At 38.3% G+C, this 25,484-nt stretch overlaps 1 protein-coding gene across 5 annotated transcripts in view; it reads left to right on the forward strand.

Annotated features, from left to right (window-relative positions):
* Window positions 1-25,484, forward strand: part of SHANK2 (SH3 and multiple ankyrin repeat domains 2) — a 359,705-nt gene that overhangs the window by 190,986 nt on the left and 143,235 nt on the right. For all 5 annotated transcript variants that reach the window (XM_054827796.1, XM_054827797.1, XM_054827799.1 and 2 more), the window contains one exon: window positions 9,697-9,772. In XM_054827796.1, the coding sequence (XP_054683771.1) occupies window positions 9,697-9,772 (76 nt within the window). The remainder of the gene's footprint in view (window positions 1-9,696; window positions 9,773-25,484) is intronic.

Genomic DNA, 25,484 nt, shown 5'->3' on the forward strand with positions numbered 1-25,484 from the left:
GGTTGATTTTTGTTTGCCTTTTTTCTTTTTTTTTAAGGCCATCAGTAGAAATATAGATAAGCCGAACATTGTGTCAGCATAGCAACAATGAATTCTGCAAAGCCTCAGCTTTGCTCCCACCTGTAAGCATGCTGTTATGTCGTCTTTGTTTGCAGTGTGGTGGTATGGGACTTTAAATGGTCCTTGTTGCTCATAGACGTCTATTCTTGACTTGAATGATATCTATTGAAATATGGGAAGTTAGCGTTTGTGTAAAATTAAGCATGTGCACAAGCATTGCAAGTTGGGGGCTGCAAAATTAGTGTCTACTGAGTGTGAAAAATAAAATCTTGCTATTTAGCAAACTATTAAGCCAAGTTTCACCTGACTCCTGCCCTTTGTTACAGGCCATCATTTTGGATTATGTCGCTGTTAGCGACAACACTGCTGTCATTCACTAGAATATTTCAGGAAAGAAGGAAAATGTGAAATAAAGTGTTATGATTGCAAACATTTGTACCATAAATCCCTTCCAAAGAATTGGAACATCACACCACCTGAGCTTTGTAGTTGAACAAACCGTTCTGACCTTCAGGATAAGTCATGTCTGCAACAGATGATATTGCCAGGAGGCCAGAAATCAAGATTTCTTTGTTCTGCCTAAATTGGAAAAATATGATGCCTTTATTTATGTGTTCAGGAGCAATTTGGGATCGACAATGAGAACTGGTTTTTATAAAGTATACACTACATATTGCCATAAAGGGTTAAGCAAAGTATATTGAAGTTGTTTTATTTTAGACCTGGTTTTGTACAAACTGCACGTTTCAGCAATGAACTACGTGCAAATGGACCAACTCCATGCGTGGTTGCTGGAATCTCTGAGGTCTGTTACCAGCTCAGGCCAACATCCATCTCTTTACAAGCAACAAAGTCTGTAAAGCCTAATAAATCTTGGGGCAAAGAGGGAAAAAATACTTCCTCTCCCAACTGGTTTCCTTTGATGACATCACCCAGACCCATGTCTGTGTCTGTTCCAGACACTGAGTAATTTAATCCTCTGTTTCAACCGAGACCATGGACACAAAGCTGCCTTGCAGCATCTGCACATTAACTCTGCTGCCGCAGATGGGTCATAAATGAGGGGCAGAGGGAACGAAGGCCTGCAGAAGCCCAACAGGAGAGCTTCGTAGGGAAAGATCAAGTGATGGCTACTGCGTTTTGGAAATATTCTGCAGATGAGGGAAGAGCCATGCAAGAATAAACTCTGTCTGCTGTGCCTGCTCTGCAAACAGATTAGCAACAGTTTGCCTAACACAGGGAAGTTCTGAAATAAAATCTGCCTCTCAGATCTGCCTTGTTTTTAATGCACGTGTAACTTTGCTTCTTCGTAAAACGCAAATACAAACAGATGAAGTTATGTTTCCAGTCCAATATAAACTTTAGCAACAGAATTGTATGCATAGCTGGTAAGCTTGTTAAAAGAATACTGATTTCTCCCTATTCAGCTCTGTAAGCCTTATTCAGTGTTAGAGAATAAGAAGCAAATGTTTCAACAACTGCTTGCTTTTTTTTTTCTTCAGGCATAAGTGAGCTTTTTTCATATACTAAAGGGAAAACTAATGACGTGGGAAACCAATGTTCTTCCATAACTGCCTCTCCAGTAGATCTAACTTGGGTATTTCAGTTATTAAGGTTTCTCTTGCAAACTAACTTGCTGATTCGCTACATTGATCAGCCATTTCAGCGTCCTTTGTGAGTAAGCTAATTCACTGTATCCCACCTAATCTTTCTCTAAGGATGCAGGAGGGAATCAACATCAGTCTTCCTTTCTTTTTTTAAAAATAGGGGTTAGCAGGGAAAAATAAAGGCAGGGGGACATCCAAGGATTTGCTATTCCAGTCAAGCAGTCATCCTTGAGACATTTTTATGCCTATTCTCAAATCTGAAAAACTTCAAAAACCACATAAGATTTGCTATTTCTCAGCTTCAACTGAAATAAAAATTGACTCAGAGCACCACATCAACCGAACACTGGGATTTTAAAAAATCATCTATAAGCTTAAGAAGAAGAGTGTATTATGAATTAAAGGTTTTCATTAGTTTACAATTCATAATGCCTTCATCATATATTTCTTTTTTCTTGATCTTCATCGTTTATCCCTTCTAATGAAGTGACAATGTTACTACTTCAGATTTGCAAAGATATGAAAAAGATAATTGTAGTTTCTTCTCAATTCTTGGGTGGTACATACCTGCAGATTTCAGTTTTATGAGTTTTAATGCCCCTTTAACAGAAGCAGGCTGTACTTGCATGTATTGCCTACAAATCTTATGAATTCCTTATTCATTCCAGCTTCAAAATTATACATACTAATTGTCAGGAGGGAGGGAAATCCTGGTCCAGATTTTAAAGACAGCACATAGGAAGAACTAATGCTCTGATTCCTTCAATGCAACAGCTTCTGTTCTTAAAAAACAAGGATCCTATGATCAAATAGCTAGAGACAAATCCTGTTTAAATTTCTTTATCACATTTTTTGTACATTTGTTTAGAATCCAAGATCCTACTCTGCTTGATTTGGAGGAGGATCCCTGAACTTAATCTTTTCTATGGCTCAAATGACTGCTCAGAGAAAAGAAATATGAAATGTTATGTTAAACAATTGCATCATAGGCCTGAAAAACCTTCTCATCAAAATTTTTCTGTACCGTATTTCATGGGAAGTCCCAGTTTTGATGAATCTCCATTTTCTAAGGAGGAAAAGGAATAAGGAAAAATAGAGATTTTTACTGAAAAGCTTATTGAGACTTCATAGTATGTGGTATGAAGATGATATTTTTTTTCTTTTCATTTAATTCTTTTCTGGAGCAAAGTTCATCGTGTGTCTGTTATCAAGAAAATCACTTGTTACTCGAAAGCAAAATGCATACTGAACTAGTAATGAGTTAAATCGGTAAAAATATGAAAGTTATGCTTACATCACGCAGAAAGGAAGGAATAGGGCAACTCTTCAGCGAAAAAATATTTCTGGCTTGCTAGTTGTGACATTTATTTCCTTAATGCGTTGTTTCACACGTACTGTATATTACATTATCGTCTAAACCAAAGCTTTACAAAGCTTTAGTTATGCTGTGTTTTGATAGTAACACTGTGGGCTCAATGGGTAGTCTATGGCCTTTGTGTGAAGCAAGCAGGTACTTAAGTTATGTCTGTCTTTCATTAATCCAGTCACATAAAATAGCACTTTTTTTTTTTACATACACATAATATAGTATTGGTTATCCCACAGCAGCATGGACCTGTGATAGAATGATGTGCTTAGTTTATTTAATAAATGGGAAAAACAGATGCTAACCAAGTTTTAGGGTAAGAACATCCACTTTAAGTTAGTTTTTTTGAGACATGGTTTTGCTAACAAACCTGCGACCTCTTTTTGCTTGTTGCTTCTGTAAAATAGAGATAATTTTGCATCGTTCAGGATGGCAAATATTTTGAATGTGCATGTACTAGAGATAGAAAAATAAATGCTTTTCTTAGTGGAAATTTTCAATCCAATATACTTTTTCTCCACTTTTTTTTTTAAGGTCAAACTTTTTTGTGATACTGTTGGATCAATTTTAGGAAAGGCTCGTAAGATAGATGCACTGTCTTGTTGCAAAATATGTACATAGCAGCTAGCACAAGTGCACTTAAATTGTGAACTTCTATTAACTTTCTGTATTATCTGTGTACCTGGTAGTAACAAAGAATTTTAGACTGCTTTCCCCAGCTTTGAAGAACTTTTGGTCTAACTCTCAGCATAAATAGTTGGGAAAGCATTTTTTCCACAGGAAGGAGAAGGCACACAGTGAAAGCCTTGGTTTCCGCCAACTGTTGGGTATTGCCTTCCATCAGACGTGTGCAAAGTGCTGTACCTGAACCTCTTTTAGCAAAGAACATCTGTAACTATCTATTGCCGTAGTGAAACATCTGTCAGCGATGTCAGTGGGGAAGAGGGAAGAAAGAAAAGCTTCATGTTTGGGAATGGTGCTAAATTGAATTTACTGTGCCCAGCTGAAGAGCAAAGGGGAGGACTCTGACTCTGACTCTGATTTTGGATATTTATTTTTATTTTTTATGTTTGGGTTGAAAAAGCATTTCCTAGTGTGCAGACTTATTTCTTCATGCTGGAAATTGGCTTAGAACAGACTGAAACCATTCTTAAATTCTGCTAGCATAACAAGTGCAGTAACTAGGTTGCAGTAGCAGTAAAACCTGATTTACCTGTAACAATCAGTGACATTTGGAAGATACCTGCTCCTGTCTTGTCTCTCCAATATCACACATAAATTAGGCTGTTACACTTTTATTTCCTTGGTTCATCCTATGGACGTGTGGATCCCTCTAAACGCTGGCAAACAGTCTGACAACATACCCACTGGCAGAGCAACCCCTCGCAGTTTCCTAGGAAACACGGCCGCCGAAATGCCCTGCCAGGAGCAGCAGGAAGAATAAAAGGAATGAAGACAGTTGCTTTGGGATTTTTTCCCCCTAGTTCTTTAGTCCTCCAAACATTATCAAATATGCAAGCAATCGACCACAAATAAGAGTGTCAGCGTGGTAATCGGGTTGTCTGTTGTAACATGCCCACAATAGTTATGTGCTAATCACTGAAGAAATAGAGCAAGGGTGGAGTTATCTGTCTGTATGGGTTAGAGTCCAAATTTTATTTCTTGCTTTTCATGTCAGTGATTTTTCAGCTTTTGATAATATCTGCAGGTGCTGTTGGAGTCCTGTGGTCAGTTATGAGACTAACGCAGCGAAGCTACAGGGAAGTCATAGACATATTTCTCGGTTGAGGAAAGCCATCATTCCTCCTTAGGTGGAAGAAGAAAAGGAGAAAATGCTTTTTCACCTGCATCTTCTCAATGTTCACCTTTCTTCAAACCTGATAAAATTACATTCTGGAATGGCAGGGTTTGAGTCTGTTGCTTACTGAAATGTCTGCAACAATAAATAATTCTAATAAAGAAACAGCTAGGGCTTTATTATTTGTATTACCACTATTGTATGCTGCAAATCACTTATTTCTACTGCAACTCTATTGGCTTCAGTGGAGAACAGACCAGGAAAAAACTTGCCACATTTTTTTGTTCCTTGCAGACTTTTCTATGGTTCTCATCATAGTAGGACTCACATTGCTCCTAGATGGCATATTAATTGATGTGAATAAAACCTCTTAGGTGGTTTTGTTTTGTTTTTCCTGTTTTCTTTTTTAGCAGAAAGTGGGGAGCTTTATAGTGATGTTGTGTTCTTATGGTAAATAGTTTCAGTAGCTGTAGAGGGAGCCTTCCTTTTCACATAAATGGTTTTTACTCTGTGAAGAGCAGTGCAGTACTGTGAGAACTGAATTGTTAGCTGTGACCTTTATCCTGATGCTTCATGCCCAGGTATGTCCTATTGCTGTAACCTAGGGATGGATAAAAGCCTGTAAAGAGAAAGTCTTCTAACTACAGATATTAGGAAAAAATACAATGGAGTAACTCTAGTAAAATATGGGCTTCTCAAGAAATCTAGAAATTTCAAACGATATACCAGTGTTCCTTTTTTCTGTCAATATAAAGAAAACTATACCATTTTTGCAAACACTGGTGTTTTGTTCTACCTGCTAGAATAACTTTTGAACTGATCCGATTTGATGCAATGACTTTTCATCTGCAGTGACAGATATTCTGCTCAGTAATAACGCAGTAATATATACACTACTAAGCAATGTTTTTCTAGACCTTTTTGTCCGTTTCTTCTTGCTAGTCTTTCTAATCTGTATCCAACTAAGTTTAAAAAGGAATCCTCAAAGGATTCTGCAGGTAAAGACTCCATAAATGATGATAGGGTTATTAGTCTTAGGTGGTCCTAACTTGCTCCAAAGCACTCTGATTAAAAGTGCTGGTCTTCAGAAAACCTGGGGACGTAAGAATTGGTAAAAATCCAGTGAAACCTGGAGCTAACCCCCCGGTGCTATTATACCTATAGTAGTGCTATTATGCTAGATATGGCTTGAATTCAGAAAAGTGCTTGTTAAACAATTGCCTATAGGTTCTTTGTATTCTTTAGTCAAATTAGAGAACAGAACCTTTTTTTCTCTTTTTTTCTCTTTTTTTTTTTTCTTTTCAATATCCAGTTCATTATGATGGAAGATTCCTGATCCTTCCCCCCCTTTTTGGATGTCTGTACTTGTGCTGTGTAATAGGACAGGCTGGAATCTGAGTCAGAGGTTAGGGAAAGAGGGTAATTAAAGAACTTACACAGCAACCTGGGAAACATACCACTTAGTCTTGAGTCCAGGGATTTGTAAGGCTAATGGTTTCCCAGATAATCCCTGTGAATACGATTGCACACAGAGGAGTGGGGGAAAGAGGGGTGGGAGAGACAGGGAGCAGATACAAGCTGCAGCTGAGGAATGCTGGCTTTGCAATACTAAGTAGCTGAACAAAGCTATCTGTCTTACTGCGCCTTTCCGTTCCTCCCACCCACTTTGTATTCGTTAATAGCACTGAAATATCATGCTATAGAAAACAGTTTCTGCAGAAGAAACATCTGGCTCCTTAAGGCGCAAGCAGAGGCTTTTAGATTTCCAAAATCATTTTCATCATACTTTGTTCTTTTAATTATTTATAAGTGACTTCTGAAAGCAGGCCAGCGGTAAACTCTATAGTGGAATCCAGGTTTATGTTTTTCTGTGTTTCTTCTGATTATGTCTCTTGATATTAGTCTGATTTTTAGGATGACGTGAAAAAGAATGTTGCTTGGTGGGGAACAGACCACAGTTCATGCAGGTCACTTTATTCCGCATCGCAGCGGGGCATTGGATTTTGAAGCTAAACTTCCAAACTTAGCAACAAAGGCATGACCCATAAAATTTACTGAGCCCCTTACCGCACATTAAGAGGTACAGTCATACAGTGAGCTACTTCAAAGCCAAATCTCTTTGAGCAGCTGTCCCATAGCCTTGGGTCCCATTGCTGCTCACTACACTTACAGCTCTTATTCTGCGAAGGGCAGCGTGTTGTCCTCCAGCCCTGCAGCTAACGTGCTGGTTGGCTGAGCTTTGGTTATGTCTAGGTGGGTGCTAGGTGAGTCCTGGAGCAAGTTGTGTCCTTTTTGGGTGTTCCAGAAAGGCAGGGGAGGGTAAGGGCAGTAGGAGCTGGAACCTGGGGTAAAGGTAGGGCCTCTTTGGCATAAAATAGAGGTTGTAGGTGAGTGACAAAGGGACAAAATAAGCCTGTACGAAACTATCATGTAGGATTCATGTTATAATATGGATTTTCTCCCTTTTTGGCCATCCTGTAGGAAGGAGGCTGTCCCCACAAAATTTATATAAATGTAAATATTTCTGTTTTTTCTGTTATTTCTGTTTTTCTTGTATCTTGCAAATTAGTGCACCCCTGTGAAGAACTAACTTGCTTGTTCTTTTAGCCAGCTGCAACCTGCACATATATTTTCAGCTGTAATTCCTCTGTATTATGTATGAATTTGTATTTATGTCTCCAGCTGAGGGCACGATCCAGTAATGTGTCAGCTGTACTGGTTAAAGCAAGGAAAGATGCATTTCGTCAATCCTTCTTCCCAAAGTCTGCCTCCCAGTACTTTCTTCTGCAGTGTGCTCCTTGGCCACGTTTAAAGCCTGTCATCTGGCACTGATGTATTTTTGCTCTCTGCAGACTAGCACTTGGTCATCTGACAGCACTACCTCTCAGTAATTTTTAACATCCTTAGAAGCTGTGACATAGAGATGGTGTACCTTGAGGGCTATGTCTAGCCTGGAGAACTAATAAAATCTGTTTGGATGGAGTCAGGCTGTCCTTCAGTGAAAACTTCCTCAGCCATGCAGACGAGAATTTCATGGTCGCAAGCTAAACCGGAAACTTTTCGGTTTGATTTTTGATGTCTGTTAGCCTAACTTAATGTGATTGCATTTGAGAACCGAGCTGTATTTAGGCAAGACTTTTTTCCTATCTCAAAAACTACAGTTTCTGCATACGTACCTTCCCTTGAATGAAGAAACTATATAAAAAGGGGCTGCCATAAAGTTACTTGCCTGAGGAAAAATGAATACACTAAAATATTATTGTGGTAAAGACTGAGTAAGGCTCAGAAAATTTATTCATTTGAACAACAATTATTGTAATACGTGAAGCTACCAAAGAAGGTTCCTAACTCTCTTTTTTGTTAAAGTTTTACTTTATTTGAATGCCTCTTTGGAAGTAAGCTTCTGTGTCTTTTCCTATCATTCTGAAGAATAATGTTACAATGAATTACCTACCTCCTCTATAATCCTTTTGTCCTTCCCTGAAAGTGTAATTTTTATACATATATATACACACACATATAGTGATAGCCTTTCAGTGAAAGCCTCTTAGATCATACTCTTTGCTGTGCAAACCGAAGCAACCAAATACTGGAGCAGCTCCTGCATCTTTCCCACATGCTTGATTTATTGGTAACCATTGAAAGCAATAAATGAGAGAGCACCTTTCCAATCCTGGAGGAAGAGAGATGTTTAGCTCTGTTGTGTGTCTTTCTACAGATACGGTTCTAAATGAAGTACTTTAACTGTATACACATACTAAACCAGTGGTAATGCTGGTGAATTGTAGAAATACTTGTGAACATAACGTTCATAGCCCTAGAGGTTGATTTAATGCTGCAACCACTAGATGTGGGAACTGCTTCAGTGGGTTGGATGTTTTTTTCTTAAGAAAAGGAATAAATATATAATTTTAATGTATTTGAGGTTTTAAATGCCTTTTTTAGTAGATATATTGTGGTATCTTATTCCTTTGTTCTTCATGTTTCCTAAATATGGGGTTTCTTTGGTTTTTTGCATCACCCCATATCCCCCAGTTGTTTGGATTGTTTGCTTTTGCTATGTAATGGTAGTACAAGTTTCATAGCACTGTTTCCTGTGAGATTTGATTGATGGTGATGAATGTGGGCAGCTAATCTTCCCCCTACCCCATTCTCCATATGCCTAATAAAACTGTAGAAATAGCTCTAGTTTTGTGTGCATGTGTGTGTGTTTAAACAAAAAATACTGCTTTGCATTCTTTTGGCTAGTTTTCCAACCTTTCCAAAATGTATTGCTGTTTTTTTCCTTCTTTCTTTCTTCTTCTATTTTGCATCTTAGTCCAAGGTATAAAAGAACCAAAGATTGAACTTGAAAGGTTTTGCCACTGTGAATGTGGGTGGAACTTTAAAACTTGTGAATGATATGATACGTGATCTACAAGAAGTTCTCCTTATTCACTTGATGTGTATGATATGATAAAAGAATATCTCAACTCCAAAGTCAACATTTTTTTTCAAAACACCTTGAAACCATGTTAATTCACTGTAAGGGAATGTAAGGAAATACTTTTTTACTGTAAGGGTGACTGAGCACAGGAATAGGTTGCCCAGGGAGGTTGTGGAGTCTCCGTCCTTTGGGATATTCAAAAGCCGTCTGGACACGGTCCTGGGCAACTGGCTCTAGGTGGCCCTGCTTGAGCAGGGGGGTTGGACAAGATCACCTCCAGAGGTCCCTTCTGACCTCAATCATTCTGTGATTCTATGAAGTACTGTAAGTTTTATTTTATTGAAGTATAGCAGAAAATCTGCTTTAAAATGGCAAATTAAACCAGCACTTGATTAAGAAATACAGGAGTATTATTAAAAGTTCTCTTTTCTTTGTGCAGAAACACGAACAGATAGAACAAAGAAACTGTTTAGACACTACACAGTTGGATCCTATGACAGCTTTGATGCTTCAAGGTAAGAATTTATCTTTTTGGTCGCAATCTGTTCACAAAACCTTTCCAGATTTTATTTAATTGTTACTTTTGGCTTAGACTTTTGAGGGGAAAAGGGAAGCAGATTACTAAACAGAGCTTCTCAAGATATCATTCTACATCTAAATTGTTTTTTATCACAGCTTACTTTTTTCATATGGGATGGGTCTACAAAAATAGTGAGTAATGAAGTAAAGAGTATCACTATTTTGTTTTCACGAGTAGTGAAAGAGATCAGCATTTCACAGAAGCAGTATGTTCCAGCTGCTTCTACAGTCAAGGACCACTTAAGTTGTTGGATACTTCACAAGATCAGGCCTTCTATATCTGTTCACAGAATCATACTTGCTGACAAGCAAACCAAAATAAAATGTTGTGATTTGTTGTATCGGTATCTTTAGATCCTAAGTAGAAATTAGGCTGTTAGAAATGAGGAGTTTAGAAATTAGATTATTTATTTGCAGTTTCTGCTGAGTATTCATTATTTTTAAGCAGGTTCTTCTCCCACATGCATATACATTGGACATAGAGCCAACTTCTGGTAGAAAGCATGATTTCTAAAGCACAGAACTTCAGTTAGCTGTTGGTGTCTTCTTGAGAAAATTGTGGTGGCATACTGGAATCATAATGTTTTTCTCCTGACTGTCTTATTACAGCTTGGAGGGTTTTTTTAGTTTTCAAGAAAAACACCTTTTTTGTAGGAGAAGCATTCTGAAATGTGTAAAGCAACGATGGCAGTGTTTCATGTAGCGCACTATTTAAAAAAAAAAAAAAGAAAAAGTGGTAACTGTTGGTTTTCTTATTTGGTCTTAATCCTTGTTCTGAGGGTCATGCATAGTTTCTATGTCATTAAGCAATTTGGGGAGAGAGGATGGAATTCAAGTCAGCTGAAGTAGTTTGGCTACCCAAGATGTCCTGTGTTCCTGATGGTCGGTGTGCGGAGTTCTGAAAGGCAGGGGGCCTGCTGGTTGTCTACTGCATGCAGCCTATAAATATTTGAAAAATCTGTAAACCTGAAGTCCCTTGAATTGTGATTTGAAGGAGTGTTGCCATGTTGGATGAAGAGGGAAGGTTTGGTCGCACGGCGGGAGGAAGAACAGGCTTGTGGCTTGGCTGCAGTCATCCTGTCTTGGAGGCTCTGATCTTCCTGTTACTGTATACGGTGTGCTATAGGGCATCAACTCTGCTGCTGTGACTTAGGAATTTCAACATCTTGTGTATTTTCCTGCCATGATCAGCCAAGTTACCAGAGCTTTGCACTGTTGGACAACAATGTGATTGACTGGATAGTCTAGTAATGATAAAATTGCCAAGAGAAGCTGTTAGTCTGTACTATGAAACACATAACTGCTCTGCAGAGCAAGGTAGCTGGTTGCTGGTTACATTTCCAGTGAGCAGAGTTGGCTTTTTGCAAGGTTCTTTAAGTGATCATTATTCTATAAAAATCATAGCCTTGTCTCTGTATTTCAGTGTTAATGGATAGGGTTGTCTCTGTAAAACTAGAAGCTGTGGCCACAGCATGTTGCCTCAGAGATACCAAATAGTCCACTTGGAAACCTACTACTACTTTCTAACAAAAGATTTTTTTTATTTTTTTGGGGGGGGGAGGAGGGGGAGCTATTGATTCTAAAGCATTTGGATTTTTCCTTATCCTAAGAAAATTCAGGTCTATAATCAGGAGAGAACAATGCCACCTGCCTTTCTGAAACAGGCAGTACTCTATTGTTTAGAGAGGTTATTTTGAAAGCAGGAGGCCAAAAGCCATATTCAGACCAAGGGCTGGAACCTCATCTCAGTGGTGCTCAAGTATGTCGTTTAACCAGTGTGCTGTTGGGGATGAATGGATTATACTCTCTGCTCTTGGGAAGTCATGGAGGAGGGGAGGTTGTTGGTTTATTTTTGGATTGTTTGTTGTTGGGGTTTTTTTCTTCTTAAGGTATTGGGTTTGTGCAGTGCAACAGCAAAACTCTCAAAAAATTTGCATTATCTGATTCAGGACTACAGCTGAGCAGGAAGGTTTATCAGCTGAAATGACAGGTTTTGTACACCCTTATTATTGAGAAATTAAGTATGAAGTATGCCTGCAATTGTTTCTGATTCTGGCATTGATATCTATTAATTGTCTAGAGGGAAAGCAGCAGAGTTCTCTTGGCAGCTTCTGAGTATAGCAAAGTTTTGAAGAAAAGTCAAGGATAATTTCCACAGAGAATCTGAAACCCTGTGGACCCATTTTGAAGAGTAATAGTGATGGTCCAGCAGAAGAAGTGGAAATTGAAAGGAAAGGTAGGAGAGGGTATAGTTAATGGGAAATTCCAAGAAATACAGTGGAGAGGTAGACTTGCTTAACACACTTTTAAGTAGAGAAAAGTACTTTTAGAATTTTTGTAAAATAACACCAAGACGACAAAAAAAAAATAGTTTTGGTATCCAAGTTTCCAAACCTAGCTAACTTCTGCAAAAGAAAAAACTTATTTCTCAGAGGTGCATATAATAACTTACTGTAATGATGTATTTACAGAGAACATATACCATGATGAAAGGTAAACTTCCTTTTTTCATCCTTTACAAACATGACATACAGTGAAAGGCTGTTCTGATACTTTTTTCCTAAACAAAATAGAGTTTGCTGTCCTAAAACTGCAACAGCACACAAAGTTGCATTTCGGATACTTGACTGAGGCTGCAAATCAGCTTTTTGTACATCTAAATGATAATTTTGCTGGTGCTTACGTATTGCTGGTAAAGAAAAAGAATTTGCATTTAAGAATCTGACTGGAGATTAGTATGTCTTGTTAGTAAGTACAGATTTACTTCCTAGCATGAGCTTCTTCAGGGAGGGGAATTGTTAAAAGAGGCAAACAAGATGTCAAACTAACAGCAGTTCTTGCTATTTCCAAATTTGTACTGCTTTGATTGCTTTCTCTGTTATCATTTCCTATCAAAGTAAGGGAAGAATATAGTAAACCAGATTTAACTGCTTGCAGCTAAGTTTTAATAAACATTTGTTAGAAGGCAATTGTGCCTATGTATTAGAGCTTTGAAACCAAAGCACTCACAAAGCCGATCCAGTTCCGTTCTGGAGATGATGTGGGGGAGTGAGGGGAAGTGTCTGCTCCCTTCTTTTTTTCCTTCCCCCTCCCAAAGGGCAAAAATTGCTGAGTAGAAACACTCTGTTCAGAAATCTATACTAACGAACGGGCTTATTCACATGCAGGAAAATACATTGTACATGGCATTTTTCATCTTTAGGAAAACGTGCAGCTTGAGTAATGGCGGTTCATTAAATCCCATTTCAGCTTTGCATAAGAGATCAGTTATCCATACATTAATACTTCAGGAAAATGGGTAGTATACTTACTAATATGTAGGAAGGCAGTGAGACTTGCTTGCCAGTACAAATAGTCATTAAATATCATACAAATATAATATTTGAAACTACCAGGTCTAATGTATTATCTGCTTTAAATGCTGATGGGATACATTAATTCTGTTATGCAAAAATGATGCTGTCTCTTGCAGCTGTCACGCGCTGCTACTGCTGACATTCCTTTACATGGATTCCTTTACTATTTTATTAAAGCCTTTTATGAATTAATTACTTTCAATAATTTTCCTTTAATCTGATGCAGATGGACAAATGTTGAAGGGAAGGATAGGCTTTGTTGCAATGGCATACATGTGAGAAAGGGTAAAGTTTCTTATGCTAGCAGGAGCTTTTATTGGACGAACAGGAGTAAATATATGTCCCCAGACGTTGTTGTGGGCTGCAGCTCTGGAGGCTGAGGTGGCAAGTGGGACGGGCAAAGTCCATCTGCCTCCCCAGATGGAGCAAGCAGGCAGCACCCATGGTGTCAGACCCCAGGAAACGCCATGGCCTGAGGCTGTGTTTTGCTTGACATGGCTTAGAGCCACAGGGAGGAGCGGAAAGCAGGCATGGAAAAATCATGGAATCATAGAATAGAGTCATGGCATGGTTTGGGTTGGAAGGGACCTTTAAAGGTCACCTAGTCCACCCCCCCCTGCAACGAGCAGGGACATCTTCAACTAGATCAGGTTGCTCAGAGCCCCGTCCAACCTGACCTTGAATGTTTCCAGGGATGGGGCATCTACCACCTCTCTGGGCAACCTGTGCCAGTGTTTCACCACCCTCATCGTAAAAAATTTCTTCCTGGTATCTAGTCTGAATCTACCTTCTTTTAGTTTAAAACCATCACCCCTTGTCCTAAAGATGAGATACACCAACAGAGTTGCAAGGAGATAATGTAAGACTGCTTCGACGTATCTTTGGAGTTTTGTGTCTTCCCTGTGTTTGGGGTCAGCAGTGGACAAGACTACCATGGGACAGTGTTTTTGAGAGGTGGCGGGGGTGGATCCCATTGAGTTTGTTAGGAAAAATGTTGGTTTGGATCTGTCTTGTCCAGGCTGGATGGACAGCAAAGCAAACACTTCCAAAGTATTGTAAATATTCTGCAGAAGTCTAGTTAATGTCAAACAAAATTATTTGTAGGTCTTAAATCAGTTATTTCATGGAGTCCTCTTCCATCAAGATTGAATTCCAGTTTAATAACATAAATTAGTGCTAAGGCATAGAATGCATGTTGGAATGCAAAAAAAAAAAAAAAAATCTTTATTTTTTTAAAAAATAAAAATAAGGCAAACCTTTAGAAATGATAATTTTTTTATCTGCTTTTTAACTGAAGTGAGGGAATAGATTAATTCTCTCAAATAGGACAGTGAATTGTTAAGTCAGGAAAATCAGAGAGAAGCCAAAATGAAGTTATCAAAATAAAATATGTAAAATTAATTAGTTGTTTAATTTCAAATTTTAAATGTTAGCACCTTTTTAAATGCGATGTGACTGATGATAAAGTGGGAACTTAGTTTTCATACTTTGGAGACGTAAATAATATGAGCAATTTTACTATGTAACGATTATAAATGATTTTGTGGAAAACATGATCCAGTTGCCTTCATGGATTTGGAGACTTTAGAAGGCAACTGTGGAAGCTTTTAGTACTGCATTAATTGCATCATCTCCCTCCCACCCCCAACAGAATAGTGAAATGGCAAAAGTCAATAGCGTAATTGAATGCCAACTTCAATGCAATTATGAAGTATGTGTTATAAATGTAGGATTTCCTGCCTCTTCTGCGTCTTCCCTTTCTTCACAGTACAATCAACTTTCACTTTTTTTTTTTCTTTCCTCTTAACCACTTTAACTGGTACTAATCACTGCATGGGACAAGTTTTCTTGGTGTTTTTTCTTGACATCCTATGGTTACAGCAGTATTAAGAAGCTCACAGGAGAGGGTGTAATAATAAATAACCTTTTTCAAAGGCTTGTTGCCACGAAGTTAATGATGGGACCAAATCAATTTACCTTCTGGTTTTAGTTCTGTTTTTTCTGGATGAAGAAAAAGAGGAAAATTAGATTGTGTAGTCTGGGAGGTATGTGTAAGAAAGCTTAATTAAAAGCCTAATTCATTAACCCTAATGCCCCTACTTGGAGTCATGTGGCAGCATCCATATCTTGTGAGTGTAGAAGCTGACAGAAGCAACTCCTCAAAAGCCAATTTACATGCAAACACGTAACAAAAAAGAGAGATTATTCTCAGCTGTATATCCCGGCAATTCTCTGTTGATGTTGTCATCTGCACTGTTGGATAGAGCAGCTTTAATCCTAGACAGCTCAGAGAGACTCTTTGGCACAACAGAAGCTGTCTACCCCATAATTCAGCATGCTGTGTAGTGCCTTTTATTTTTTAACCTACAATCTTTGTCCCAAAGTTGTGATGTAAGTGGTTCTGTCTTAATAGTTTAAGCATTTAGGTGTGTTACACAGTAATTACACTTTTTTTAGTGGAAGCTCTCAATTTGATGCAGAAATAGTTCCGTCCAGTTTGTTATCTGGTTTCATGTGGATATTTTACATAAATATATTGTTTTCCTTCTGGAAAAATGCAATTATTCATCACTTTAAATATATATTTAAAATGGGTGGAAACCTTTTGAAGAATTCTGGTCGTTGCAAGTCATGAGGTATGCAATGCTAGATGGGGAGCTGAGGGACATTTTCCCGGTTATGGCTTAGCAGTGGTCCTGCTTCTGTCTTGCGGTGAGTCGAGCATATGTACTTGCTGAGTGCTACGTGCTTGCGTGCAGCCAGCAGCAGCAATCTGTTAAATCCTGGCAAATGGTTCTTTACAAAAATTGAAGGAATGTATAAGAGCCATTGTAATTTTTTATACCCTGCTTGCCACGTTTTAGTGTTGGTTCTTCCTTGGCCAGTGAAGGAGACACTGAGAGAAGTATCATTACATAGAGAATAGGTCTTTCTGCATTGACCGAAATGACTTTTTTTGGTTTTCTGTTGGATGGCACCAGTTCGGCTGTACTAATGTTTTCTGTGGAGTTTGCACTGTTCAGTTGATCTCTTGCAGGAACTGGAGTAAGGATATTAAAATGGATGGTGTTCATTCTTTAAAATATACTCATGATTTCTGCTACTTTATTGTGGGATTGATACCTTGATAATAAGTTGGAAGTGATTTTGCAGTTGTTCTTAGCTGCAGGCATAGGTTTTAAACATCATTCTTGGTTTCCTCCAGTGGAAAGAAGTAAAACCAGTAGTATTTTAACTTTTTTTCCATATATACATAGCTCAATTTTTGTCTGGGAGATGGTAGCAAAAATATCTGAGTATACTCATAGTTGTATTGTATATATAATGTAATTTATATAAAATAGATGTATAGATATAACCACGTGATATAGTGATGTGGTTACATCTGAATGCTCACTGAGATGTTAATGATTTAAGATCTCTGCATGTGTGATACTCTTGATTCTTTTAGGCATAGAGAACAATCAACACCAACCAAATTACAGAAAACAAAGTGTGTAAAGTGTTTTGTGGGGATATATTGTTTCTTTATTTCTAAAGATATTTTGTTGGGCTTGTCTGATGCCTGTTCTGAATTAATTCATTTACTGTGAGTATAATAGTCTGATAGCGCTGAGCTGCTCTTAGTGTGTGAGGCAGAAAGATGAGGGTAGCTCATTTTTAGTACCTTGTGCCTCATTAACTTGAAGAATATAATTTAATATAATTTGGAAAATGACATATATATTTAAACAATAATTAAGGCATTGTAGATTTTGTGGAACAGGTGGATATGTACAATGTGAAGTTTTTTGGTTTTTTTATTTACTGTTATTTAATTTCTAATGAAAATTATCTTACTTGCTAATAAACAACTTTGCACTTTGCCTTCCCTGCTGTTGTGTGCTACCGTGACTGAGCTTTTTATGTTGGTGACTGCAGAAAATATTTAAAGTAATTGCTAAAATAGGAGATAAAAAGGATGTGTGTATCTGAACTGTAGTATGTCTTCATTGAAATCCGTAGTATAATTGCATGAAGATGCAATATTAAAGTCTAATACAATTACAGAAACCTGCAAAACTATACAGTGAGTGATAAGGGTTTCCATGAACTTGTAAGTGTATTTTTAAGTTGTTTGCTGCCTTAATAGTGAAGTTTGTTTAAAGCATTTCAGTAAGATCCTGCTTTTAGCAACTAATGGTTTTGCATCTAATGATTAAAATTTGTCAGACGTTTTCTGGGCTTGATGTTTGCCTAAATTTTTTGAAGTTAAGAGCTAGCAAGGAAAGACCATCAATTTCCAAAATCAAAGTTAAAAAAAAATAAAATAGCCCTTCCCAAATTTCAAATAAAAATGATCTTTCTCAAAAACTTTAAGGATCCACCTGTAGTGCTAGTGAAAACCTAACACTGTAACTGTGGGTACAGAAGATCCTGACTGCAAGGGCGATGATTTGGTGGATGTGCCATTTCCTGCACAGCAACTGATACTCTCAAGCTCCAAAGTATTTTCTCTGCAACTACTCCAAGCGGATGCTGGAGGGCAAGATGGATTTAAATGTCAGAAATAAAAGCAGCAGCCTGTGTCCTGTGCATGGGGAGGAATAAAGTTTTCTGAATTAGAATAGAGAAAAGTAAAAAAAAAAAAAAAAAAAAAAAAAAAGGAAAAAGTAGTGGGAATGACAGAAGGTGAGGATAGCAAGAAATGTGCAATACCAGGTTAGTTAGAAACAGGAGCCACATAATTAGATGCAAGAATAGAGCAGAGGAAAACAGGAGATTAAAATGTTTGATTTTTGAGGAAGAGGAGAACCATTAAGTTTCTAAGAGTGTTTTACATTCCTGTCTCCCAGCCTCCACTGCGATGACTTAGCTTCCTCTATATGACCTTTAATTCCCTGCCCCACTACACCTTTGGCTGCCTTCCTCTCACCTAATCACTAGATGAGCAAAAGCCAACATATGGTGCCTCTGATTCGAAGTGATGCATTTTTAAGTTTTGGCAGGCCAAAAGGAACACATAACTGTCGAGCTCCCACTGTGGGCTTTCCTCCAGTGGGAGCAATGCTTTAAGCCTCTTTTCTTTTTTCTTTTCTTCTCTCTTCTCTTCTCTTTTCTTTCCCCCTCTTTCCAGTCAGATTTTCACAAATATTTGTTACATTTGCAGAATTTGATGTATGAGGCAAATTCTAAGGGTGACTGGCAGGCAACATATCTCTTTTTTCCCTCTTAAAAGAAGAAACTATTGAGAAGTCAGAGATTGATTTTCATGCTCTAAGTAAAACTGGTCACTAGAAAGCTCTTCCATTGTGCAAAACATGAGCTTGATGGGAGGAGGATATCTTGCTTTGTCTTGGGACAAATAGATGCGCTGGAGTTGTGTTTCTTTATCAGTTGGGTGGGGTCAAACCATAAAAAAGAGGGACCTGCAGAAGATCAAGCAATAGCTGGTGTCAGGATGTTCACCTGCAATAAAGAAGTTCTGGGCTTGAGTCCCAAGCGTGTTACACCGCTTCAGCTTAAACCCATACCTTGTATTGCTGATCAATGCCAAGAACCTGGTGGACAGAGTGATTTTTTTATCCAAGTGTTTTGAAACTATTATTCTTTCACTGAGCCAAGAGACAGATGCTAGCTCTGTCCTCAGAGGTTGTGGCACGCAGGTGGGGATGCTAGGTTTGAATGATTGGCAGATATACCAATTGAATAGCCGCTGATATTGCTGGGGGTGCCTGTTCTCTCTGACATAAAATTTCATCCCATATTCTGGAGAAATAATTTCTACCAAAGGCTTAAGGTAGACTAAAATATATTAACAGAAGATTTGCTTTAATGGATAAGCATTTCACTAAAACTGATTTCATGGCAAGATTCTGAACAGAATAGTGAATGTAAGGTAAATACGTGCACTAGAAAATAGTGGTAACTGCATATTAAGAGAAAAGACTGTTACCCATGTGTCTTCTAATTTCTCTAATTTTAAATTTAAAAAAAGCATGTTGGGCACAGAGAGCAGGTCTCAGAATTAAGTTTAATGCTACAATTGAAAACTAGGGCTGATACTGAGTAGATTGTGTGACCCTTTAAACCAGGATTTCCAAAGACTGATAGTGTAGCACTCTCAGATTTGTAGAACAGTTGTAGTATGGCAGAGGTGGTTTATACCTCAACTGTAAACACTCCAAACATCATAAATTCTGAAATACACTTAAAATTAAACTCTATGCATCTCAGGTTAGTCACTCAATTGATTTGAAATGATAAACCAACACTTTTTACCCTGTCTCCAGTACTTACAAAATAAAAGCTTCGTATTTCCAGAATTTACGCATCAATGCAACCAGCGAGCTATAGCTGAACGTCAGAGGAAGGGGGGCAATAAGGAGAGAATCCAGTTCAACATTCACTTAATTAAGAAAAGTAACCTGGCCATGGTTTGAGAAAATTGCTGAAAATTATGATACTGGTACACAGAAAAGCTCTTAAGATGGATGCTTCTCAAGCTCTTTTGCAGAGAAGCAAACAAATAACTCAAAGGCTTAGTGTAATTACAGAAACGGAGAGAGGGGGGAATATATTTCAGAAAAAAAGGTAAAGATGCCACCTCCTTTTTGACATTAATGAGACTGTAAAATAATATGGTGATTAGGATTTTTAAAGGGATATGTGTAAATTTAACTCTAATTGAAGCTACTTCTTAATTTCTTTTCAGTAAAATCCTAGAAGACCTAAGTTTCTCTTTCTATACTGTGTTTTTAAAGCTCTTTGAGAGGAAAAAAGGTGAAAAATGCTTTCAGAAAAACTTGCCTCTATGCCTTTGTTAATATCTCACTTTTTTGAGACAGAACTTGAAACTTATTTGTAACATGCCTTATACTAAAGTGTCATAAAATTTTACAGGAATTTTAGCACTGATGATTAAAGTGCTACACGCTTCTATACAATGTAGAATTTTAAGTAAAATACATCTGTAAAACTGAAATGAGCAGCAGTCAGGGTTACTCAGACTTCTTGTGGTCAGAGCTGTATTTAGTTTCCAAGGAATGCAGGAAAGGAGCACAATAATTCCTCCTGCTCATCATAGCAAACGGGGTGTGATGGAAATGCTGAGGGATCCCTTAAAATTAATTTGAAACTCATGGTTATCACCAGTCATGAAATCATGCGTCTCTTTCCCCTGTTCCATAATTTATTATGTTTAGCCTTTAGTGTGTTTAGCCTCTCCGAATGGCTGAGTGAGCAAATCAAGTTGCAATACTGAAATGTGTAGTGAGTTTAGTAATTGGTATAATGACCTGCAAAGTCAAACTGCTACCTTAAAGGGCTTGTAACACATTTAAAAAGTGTTAATAAAACACTTTCTCTCTTTTTTTTTTTTTTTTTTAACTGAAAGTGTGACTAAAGTGTATTCTAGAAACACCAGTCAAGAGATCCTGAGGCAGGCGGATATAATCCCCTGTATTACCATGGCACGTGCCAAAGCATGATGACAAAACTCTACAAGAAGAAGGGAATACAGCATGCCGTGTTTTTCAGTAAGACAAGGAGCAAGAGCACAGCTTGGCTGGGGGCTGCTGGAGCATTCTGGGGAAGCACCAAATGTGCTTGTCCATCTCTTACACCCTTCTCTGCTCTTGGCCTTTGGCAGAGACAGGGTGCTAGGCTCCAAGGATCGACATGTCCAACCCTGCGTGGTTGTGCATATCTTCCAGTGGCTTTTTCTAAAAAGGGAAGGAAAAAATTCAAAGTCTTATCTGACATATGCCAACTCTGAGATAAGCATAAAGATTGATTAGCAAGCTTTATGAACTAGTTCAGATGCTGCATCAGCTGAAGAAAATCTTTATTGTTATATATAGTTACGTTTCTGTACACTCATACCATTATCTTACATCTGGATTTACTTGCCTGGTTCTACCTTTGTTAGTTGTCCTATTTGCTAACCTTGAATATGTTCTTGTCCTTGTTCCTGTGGTTGTCTGCGATAATACTGACCACCTTTAGCAAAAACATTTGGAAAATTATTGATTAAAACCACCTATCTAGAAAAGAAAGTGTTGTTATTAATAGCTATTATTATTCCTTTATATGTTAAGATGCTTAGGGAGAAAATTCTTATTTCTCTGTGGTTTGGTGGCAATAGCAGGGGCTGGAACTGCAGCTGGTTTGGGTAGAAAAATACAAACCTAAAAAGTAAGGTGCATAAATATTCTGGTTACCCAAACATAAGTACATGTTTGTACAGTCTATTTGTTCAAGGCTCATAGTATGAGCAATGAATATTAATATTTTCATAGTGCAGGTTTAGATTGCTCAAATGCTTGATAATTAGAACTGAAAATTGTTACTAAGTATCAGGTATAAGTGGAGTGTGCTGTAGCCCAAAATACTAATGTGACTGATGGAACATCTGTATGAAATGGTTTGAAGGACTCTGCATTATAAAACCCTCATGTTCTATACCAGAAGGACACCTGCCCAAATGTTTCATGTTTAGGTCTTACTTTGTCACGTGTGGTACTTGAACTGACTATGTATTTTTAAAATACAAATGAAATTAATTATGATAAAGGAGTGAAGCTTTTTTTTTAAGCTTACTTTGCCACTCTCCTCACCCCACTGTGTGTTTTTGTTTTCTCTCTACCAGTGCAGATGTGAGAGAATAATAACATTTCTCTTAAAAAAGACCATATATACTCATTGTAGTGTGTGTGAATATATATAGTCTGTATATATTAATATATGGATATCCATGTATCCATACATACATATCCTATATATATAGTGTGTATATATATACACACATATAGGATCATGACTTTACCACTGACTTTATTTTTTTCCACCATATCCCATCCTGAGATTTCTGTATAATATAAAATCAGACTTTTATTGGATTCTTTCTATTTCCAGGAAGTTATTTGACTTCCTGTTTTGCTATATCAGTGTGTTATTTTAGTGGTTACAGTTTCAGCAACTTAGGGTGAAAACAGGGGAAAAAACCCAAAAGTAATACTAGCCAAATCAATTGACTTGGGTATTTTTAGATTACCTCCTCCCTTCTCCTACACACCAAAGAATATGATATTAAGTGTAACTAAAGGCTGGATAAAAGAATGTGGATGGATATACATACATATATAGAGAGAAGAAATTTCTCCTTGGTTCTGTGTAAAGGAATTGTGTAATTTCTTTGCACTTGCGTCATAAAATCTAATGTTTCTCTTTTAAAACCTGTATTTCTTTGTAATGTTTTATAGCATAAATTTATTGAAGTATATAGCAGTGTTGCTTTCTTTAACATAGGTTGCTCTTTATAATTATGGTTAATCTTTTGGGCAACTCTGTCAATCACAGGGCTGGAAAAAGTAGCTCAATCTTTCTGACGTCCTAATTCTTATCGAATCACTTCATGACTGATTTTTTTTTTTTTTTTGGTAGCTTAGTGAAGAACTGTTCATTTTTTACCAAGGGTTTCGAGTATTCAAAATCCAGTAAAGATGGCTTGATTACTTGTTTAAAAGTGTGAATGAAACATCTTTTTAAGTGGAAGAATTTATATGCCCTGTCAGATTTTACTGTGATCTATAATTTCCTCACAATGCAATATAGACCTGTGCAATACAGGAATTAGGGAATATCTAAATGTCTTTTCTGGCATGTTACAGTTTGGCATACACCTCTTTCATTAACAAATGAATTTCAATGGAGTATACGCAGCCTTGTTTTTCTCATGATCAAAGATCTCTACGTGATATTTACTGAACTCTGTAGGAACAGCACTGATACAGGAGATCTGAAAGACAAATACAGGAATATAGAAAGTATACAGGAGTATTGCTGAAACATCTTCTTTTCCCATTCCTTTACTTGGCCTGAACGTAGCCAGCTGAGGAAGACATGTCTATGCCGAGTTAGCCATTCAACCACAGAGGAAATGTAAAGTTGACTGAGGAGCAATTAGAATATATCCTTTCTATTGCAATTTGAACTTATTTGCCACAAATTATAAAACCAGAGAGAACAGTAATGCAAGGGTGGTGGTGGTGGTTTTTTCCTTCTCAGATTTTTTTTTTTTTTTTTTTTGGCTTGAGTGCCTCTTGTGCCAGTAAGGCATTGGCACAGAACCAGCTGTTGGAAGTGCTAGTAAAGGTACTGTCGTTGGATGCTGCAATTTCCTTGAGAGCACCTGTGAAGCTGGAATCCATAGGTAGTACTAAACATTTTATTCCATGCTGCATGTCCATATGCAGCCCTGATTTTGAAACTGGTTTTTGGTGAAATAGCAAAATATCTTGAAGTCCCTGTTATTGTGAATGCATGATGAAATAATGATTATTCTCCAGTGTAACTATTTTGAGGACACTAAAGAGTATTTTGAGAACTCTATTAGCTTTTATGGATGGGCAGCTTAGTTACCTCCAAATATAAAATCTAATTCATCTAATTCAACTTTAACAGTAAATGTTGTACTGGTGTGAGAATTCTGGATCATGATAATGAAAACATTGTTTTGGGAAACAGCTCAACTTCAGCCTAACTCCACTTTATGTACAGTAGCTCCATGGGAGAAAATGTAGACCTGTGTCCTAATACCCTATCTGAAGAAACAAGAAACAATTACATCTGTCGGTTCCTACACACATTGTGCTATAAACTTCGAGATAAATATACATTCTAAAGGAAAATCATTTAGACTCGTCTTATACGACTGAAAATACATTGACAGGATTGATAAGTTGTACAGTGTGTGGTGGGTTGACCCTGGCTGGGGGCCAGGTGCCCACCAGAGCCGCTCTCTCACTCCCCTCGTTCACTAAACAGGGGAGAAAAGGCATAACGAAACGCTTATGGGTCGAGATAAGGACAGGGAGAGATCACTCACTAACTCTTGTCATGAGCAAAACAGACCGAACTTAGAGAGGGAATTAATCTAATTTATTACCAAGCAAAACAGAGTAGAGGAATGAGAAATAAAATTAAATCTTAAAACACCTCCCCCCACCCCTCCCATCTTCCCGGGCTCAACTTCACTCCCGACTTCAACCTCCTCCCCCCTCAGCGGCACAGGGGGACGGGGAATGGGGGTTACGGTCAGTTCATCACACGGTGTTTCTGCCGCTTCTTCATCCTCAGGGGGAGGACTCCTCTCATCGTTCCCCTGCTCCAGCATGGAGTCCCTCTCACGGGGTGCAGACCTTCAGGAGCAAACTGCTCCAGCGTGGGGTCCCCCACGGGGTCACAAGTCCTGCCAGAAAACCTGCTCTGGCGTGGGCTCCTCTCTCCACGGGTCCACAGGTCCTGCCAGGAGCTTGGTCCAGCATGGGCTTCCCACGGGCCGCAGCCTCCTTCAGGTGCCTCCACCTGCTCCGGCGTGGGGTCTTCCACGGGCTGCAGGTGGAATCGCTACACCCCCTCATCCTTCCTCCATGGGCTGCAGGGGGACAGCCTGCTTCACCATGGCCTTCACCATGGGCTGCAGGGGGATCTCTGCTCCGGCGCCTGGAGCACCTCCTCCCCCTCCATCTGCACTGACCTTGGTGTCTGCAGAGTTTCTTACATCTTCTCACTCCTCTCTCTGGCTGCAAAAGCTCTCTCTAACTGTTTTTCTTCTTCTTAAATATGTTATCACAGAGGTGCTGATTGGCTTGGCCTTGGCCAGCGGCGGGCCCGTCTTAGAGCCGGCTGGCATTGGCTCTATCAGACACAGGGGGAGCTTCTAGCAGCTTCTCACAGAAGCCACCCCTGTAGCCACCCCGCTACCAAAACCTTGCCATGCAAACCCAACACACAGAGTAAGGTCTATGCATGTGTTTTTGATACAAGGCAGGACAAAATATCTAATTGTATTTTTATTGAATATCTCCTGTAAGAGTATATTGTGCTTACAGAAAGCAATGCAAGAAGGTGGGAATAAGTAGTTGAAAAAAGCAAAATGTAGAAAATAAACAGCCGTCCTGAGAAATGGTAAAACATGTTTCACCAAAATAGCTGGAAATTATTATTGGTTATTTAAGGTGTTACCATGAGAAACTACAAAAAGATTGTATCAAAGGCAGTAGCACTGGGTTGTGAATTATTTGTTAACGTAATAAACTGTTATTGTTCAAACCTGCATCATATATTTACCAAACAAGCACATTCTTAAGCCAAATTGCATTTCAATGCAGTGAAAGACATCACCACGTGAGGGAATCTCTACGTGTAATGGAAACATGTTATAGAGAGGTTACTATGAGCTTGACTATACAGATGACTACATCTTGCTGTCTCTGTTTGGGTTGCAAGTGGGTTAGGTGGGGACGATCTG

The sequence above is a fragment of the Grus americana genome, chromosome 5 (assembly GCF_028858705.1).
Source record: "Grus americana isolate bGruAme1 chromosome 5, bGruAme1.mat, whole genome shotgun sequence".
NCBI classification, from domain to species: domain Eukaryota; kingdom Metazoa; phylum Chordata; class Aves; order Gruiformes; family Gruidae; genus Grus; species Grus americana.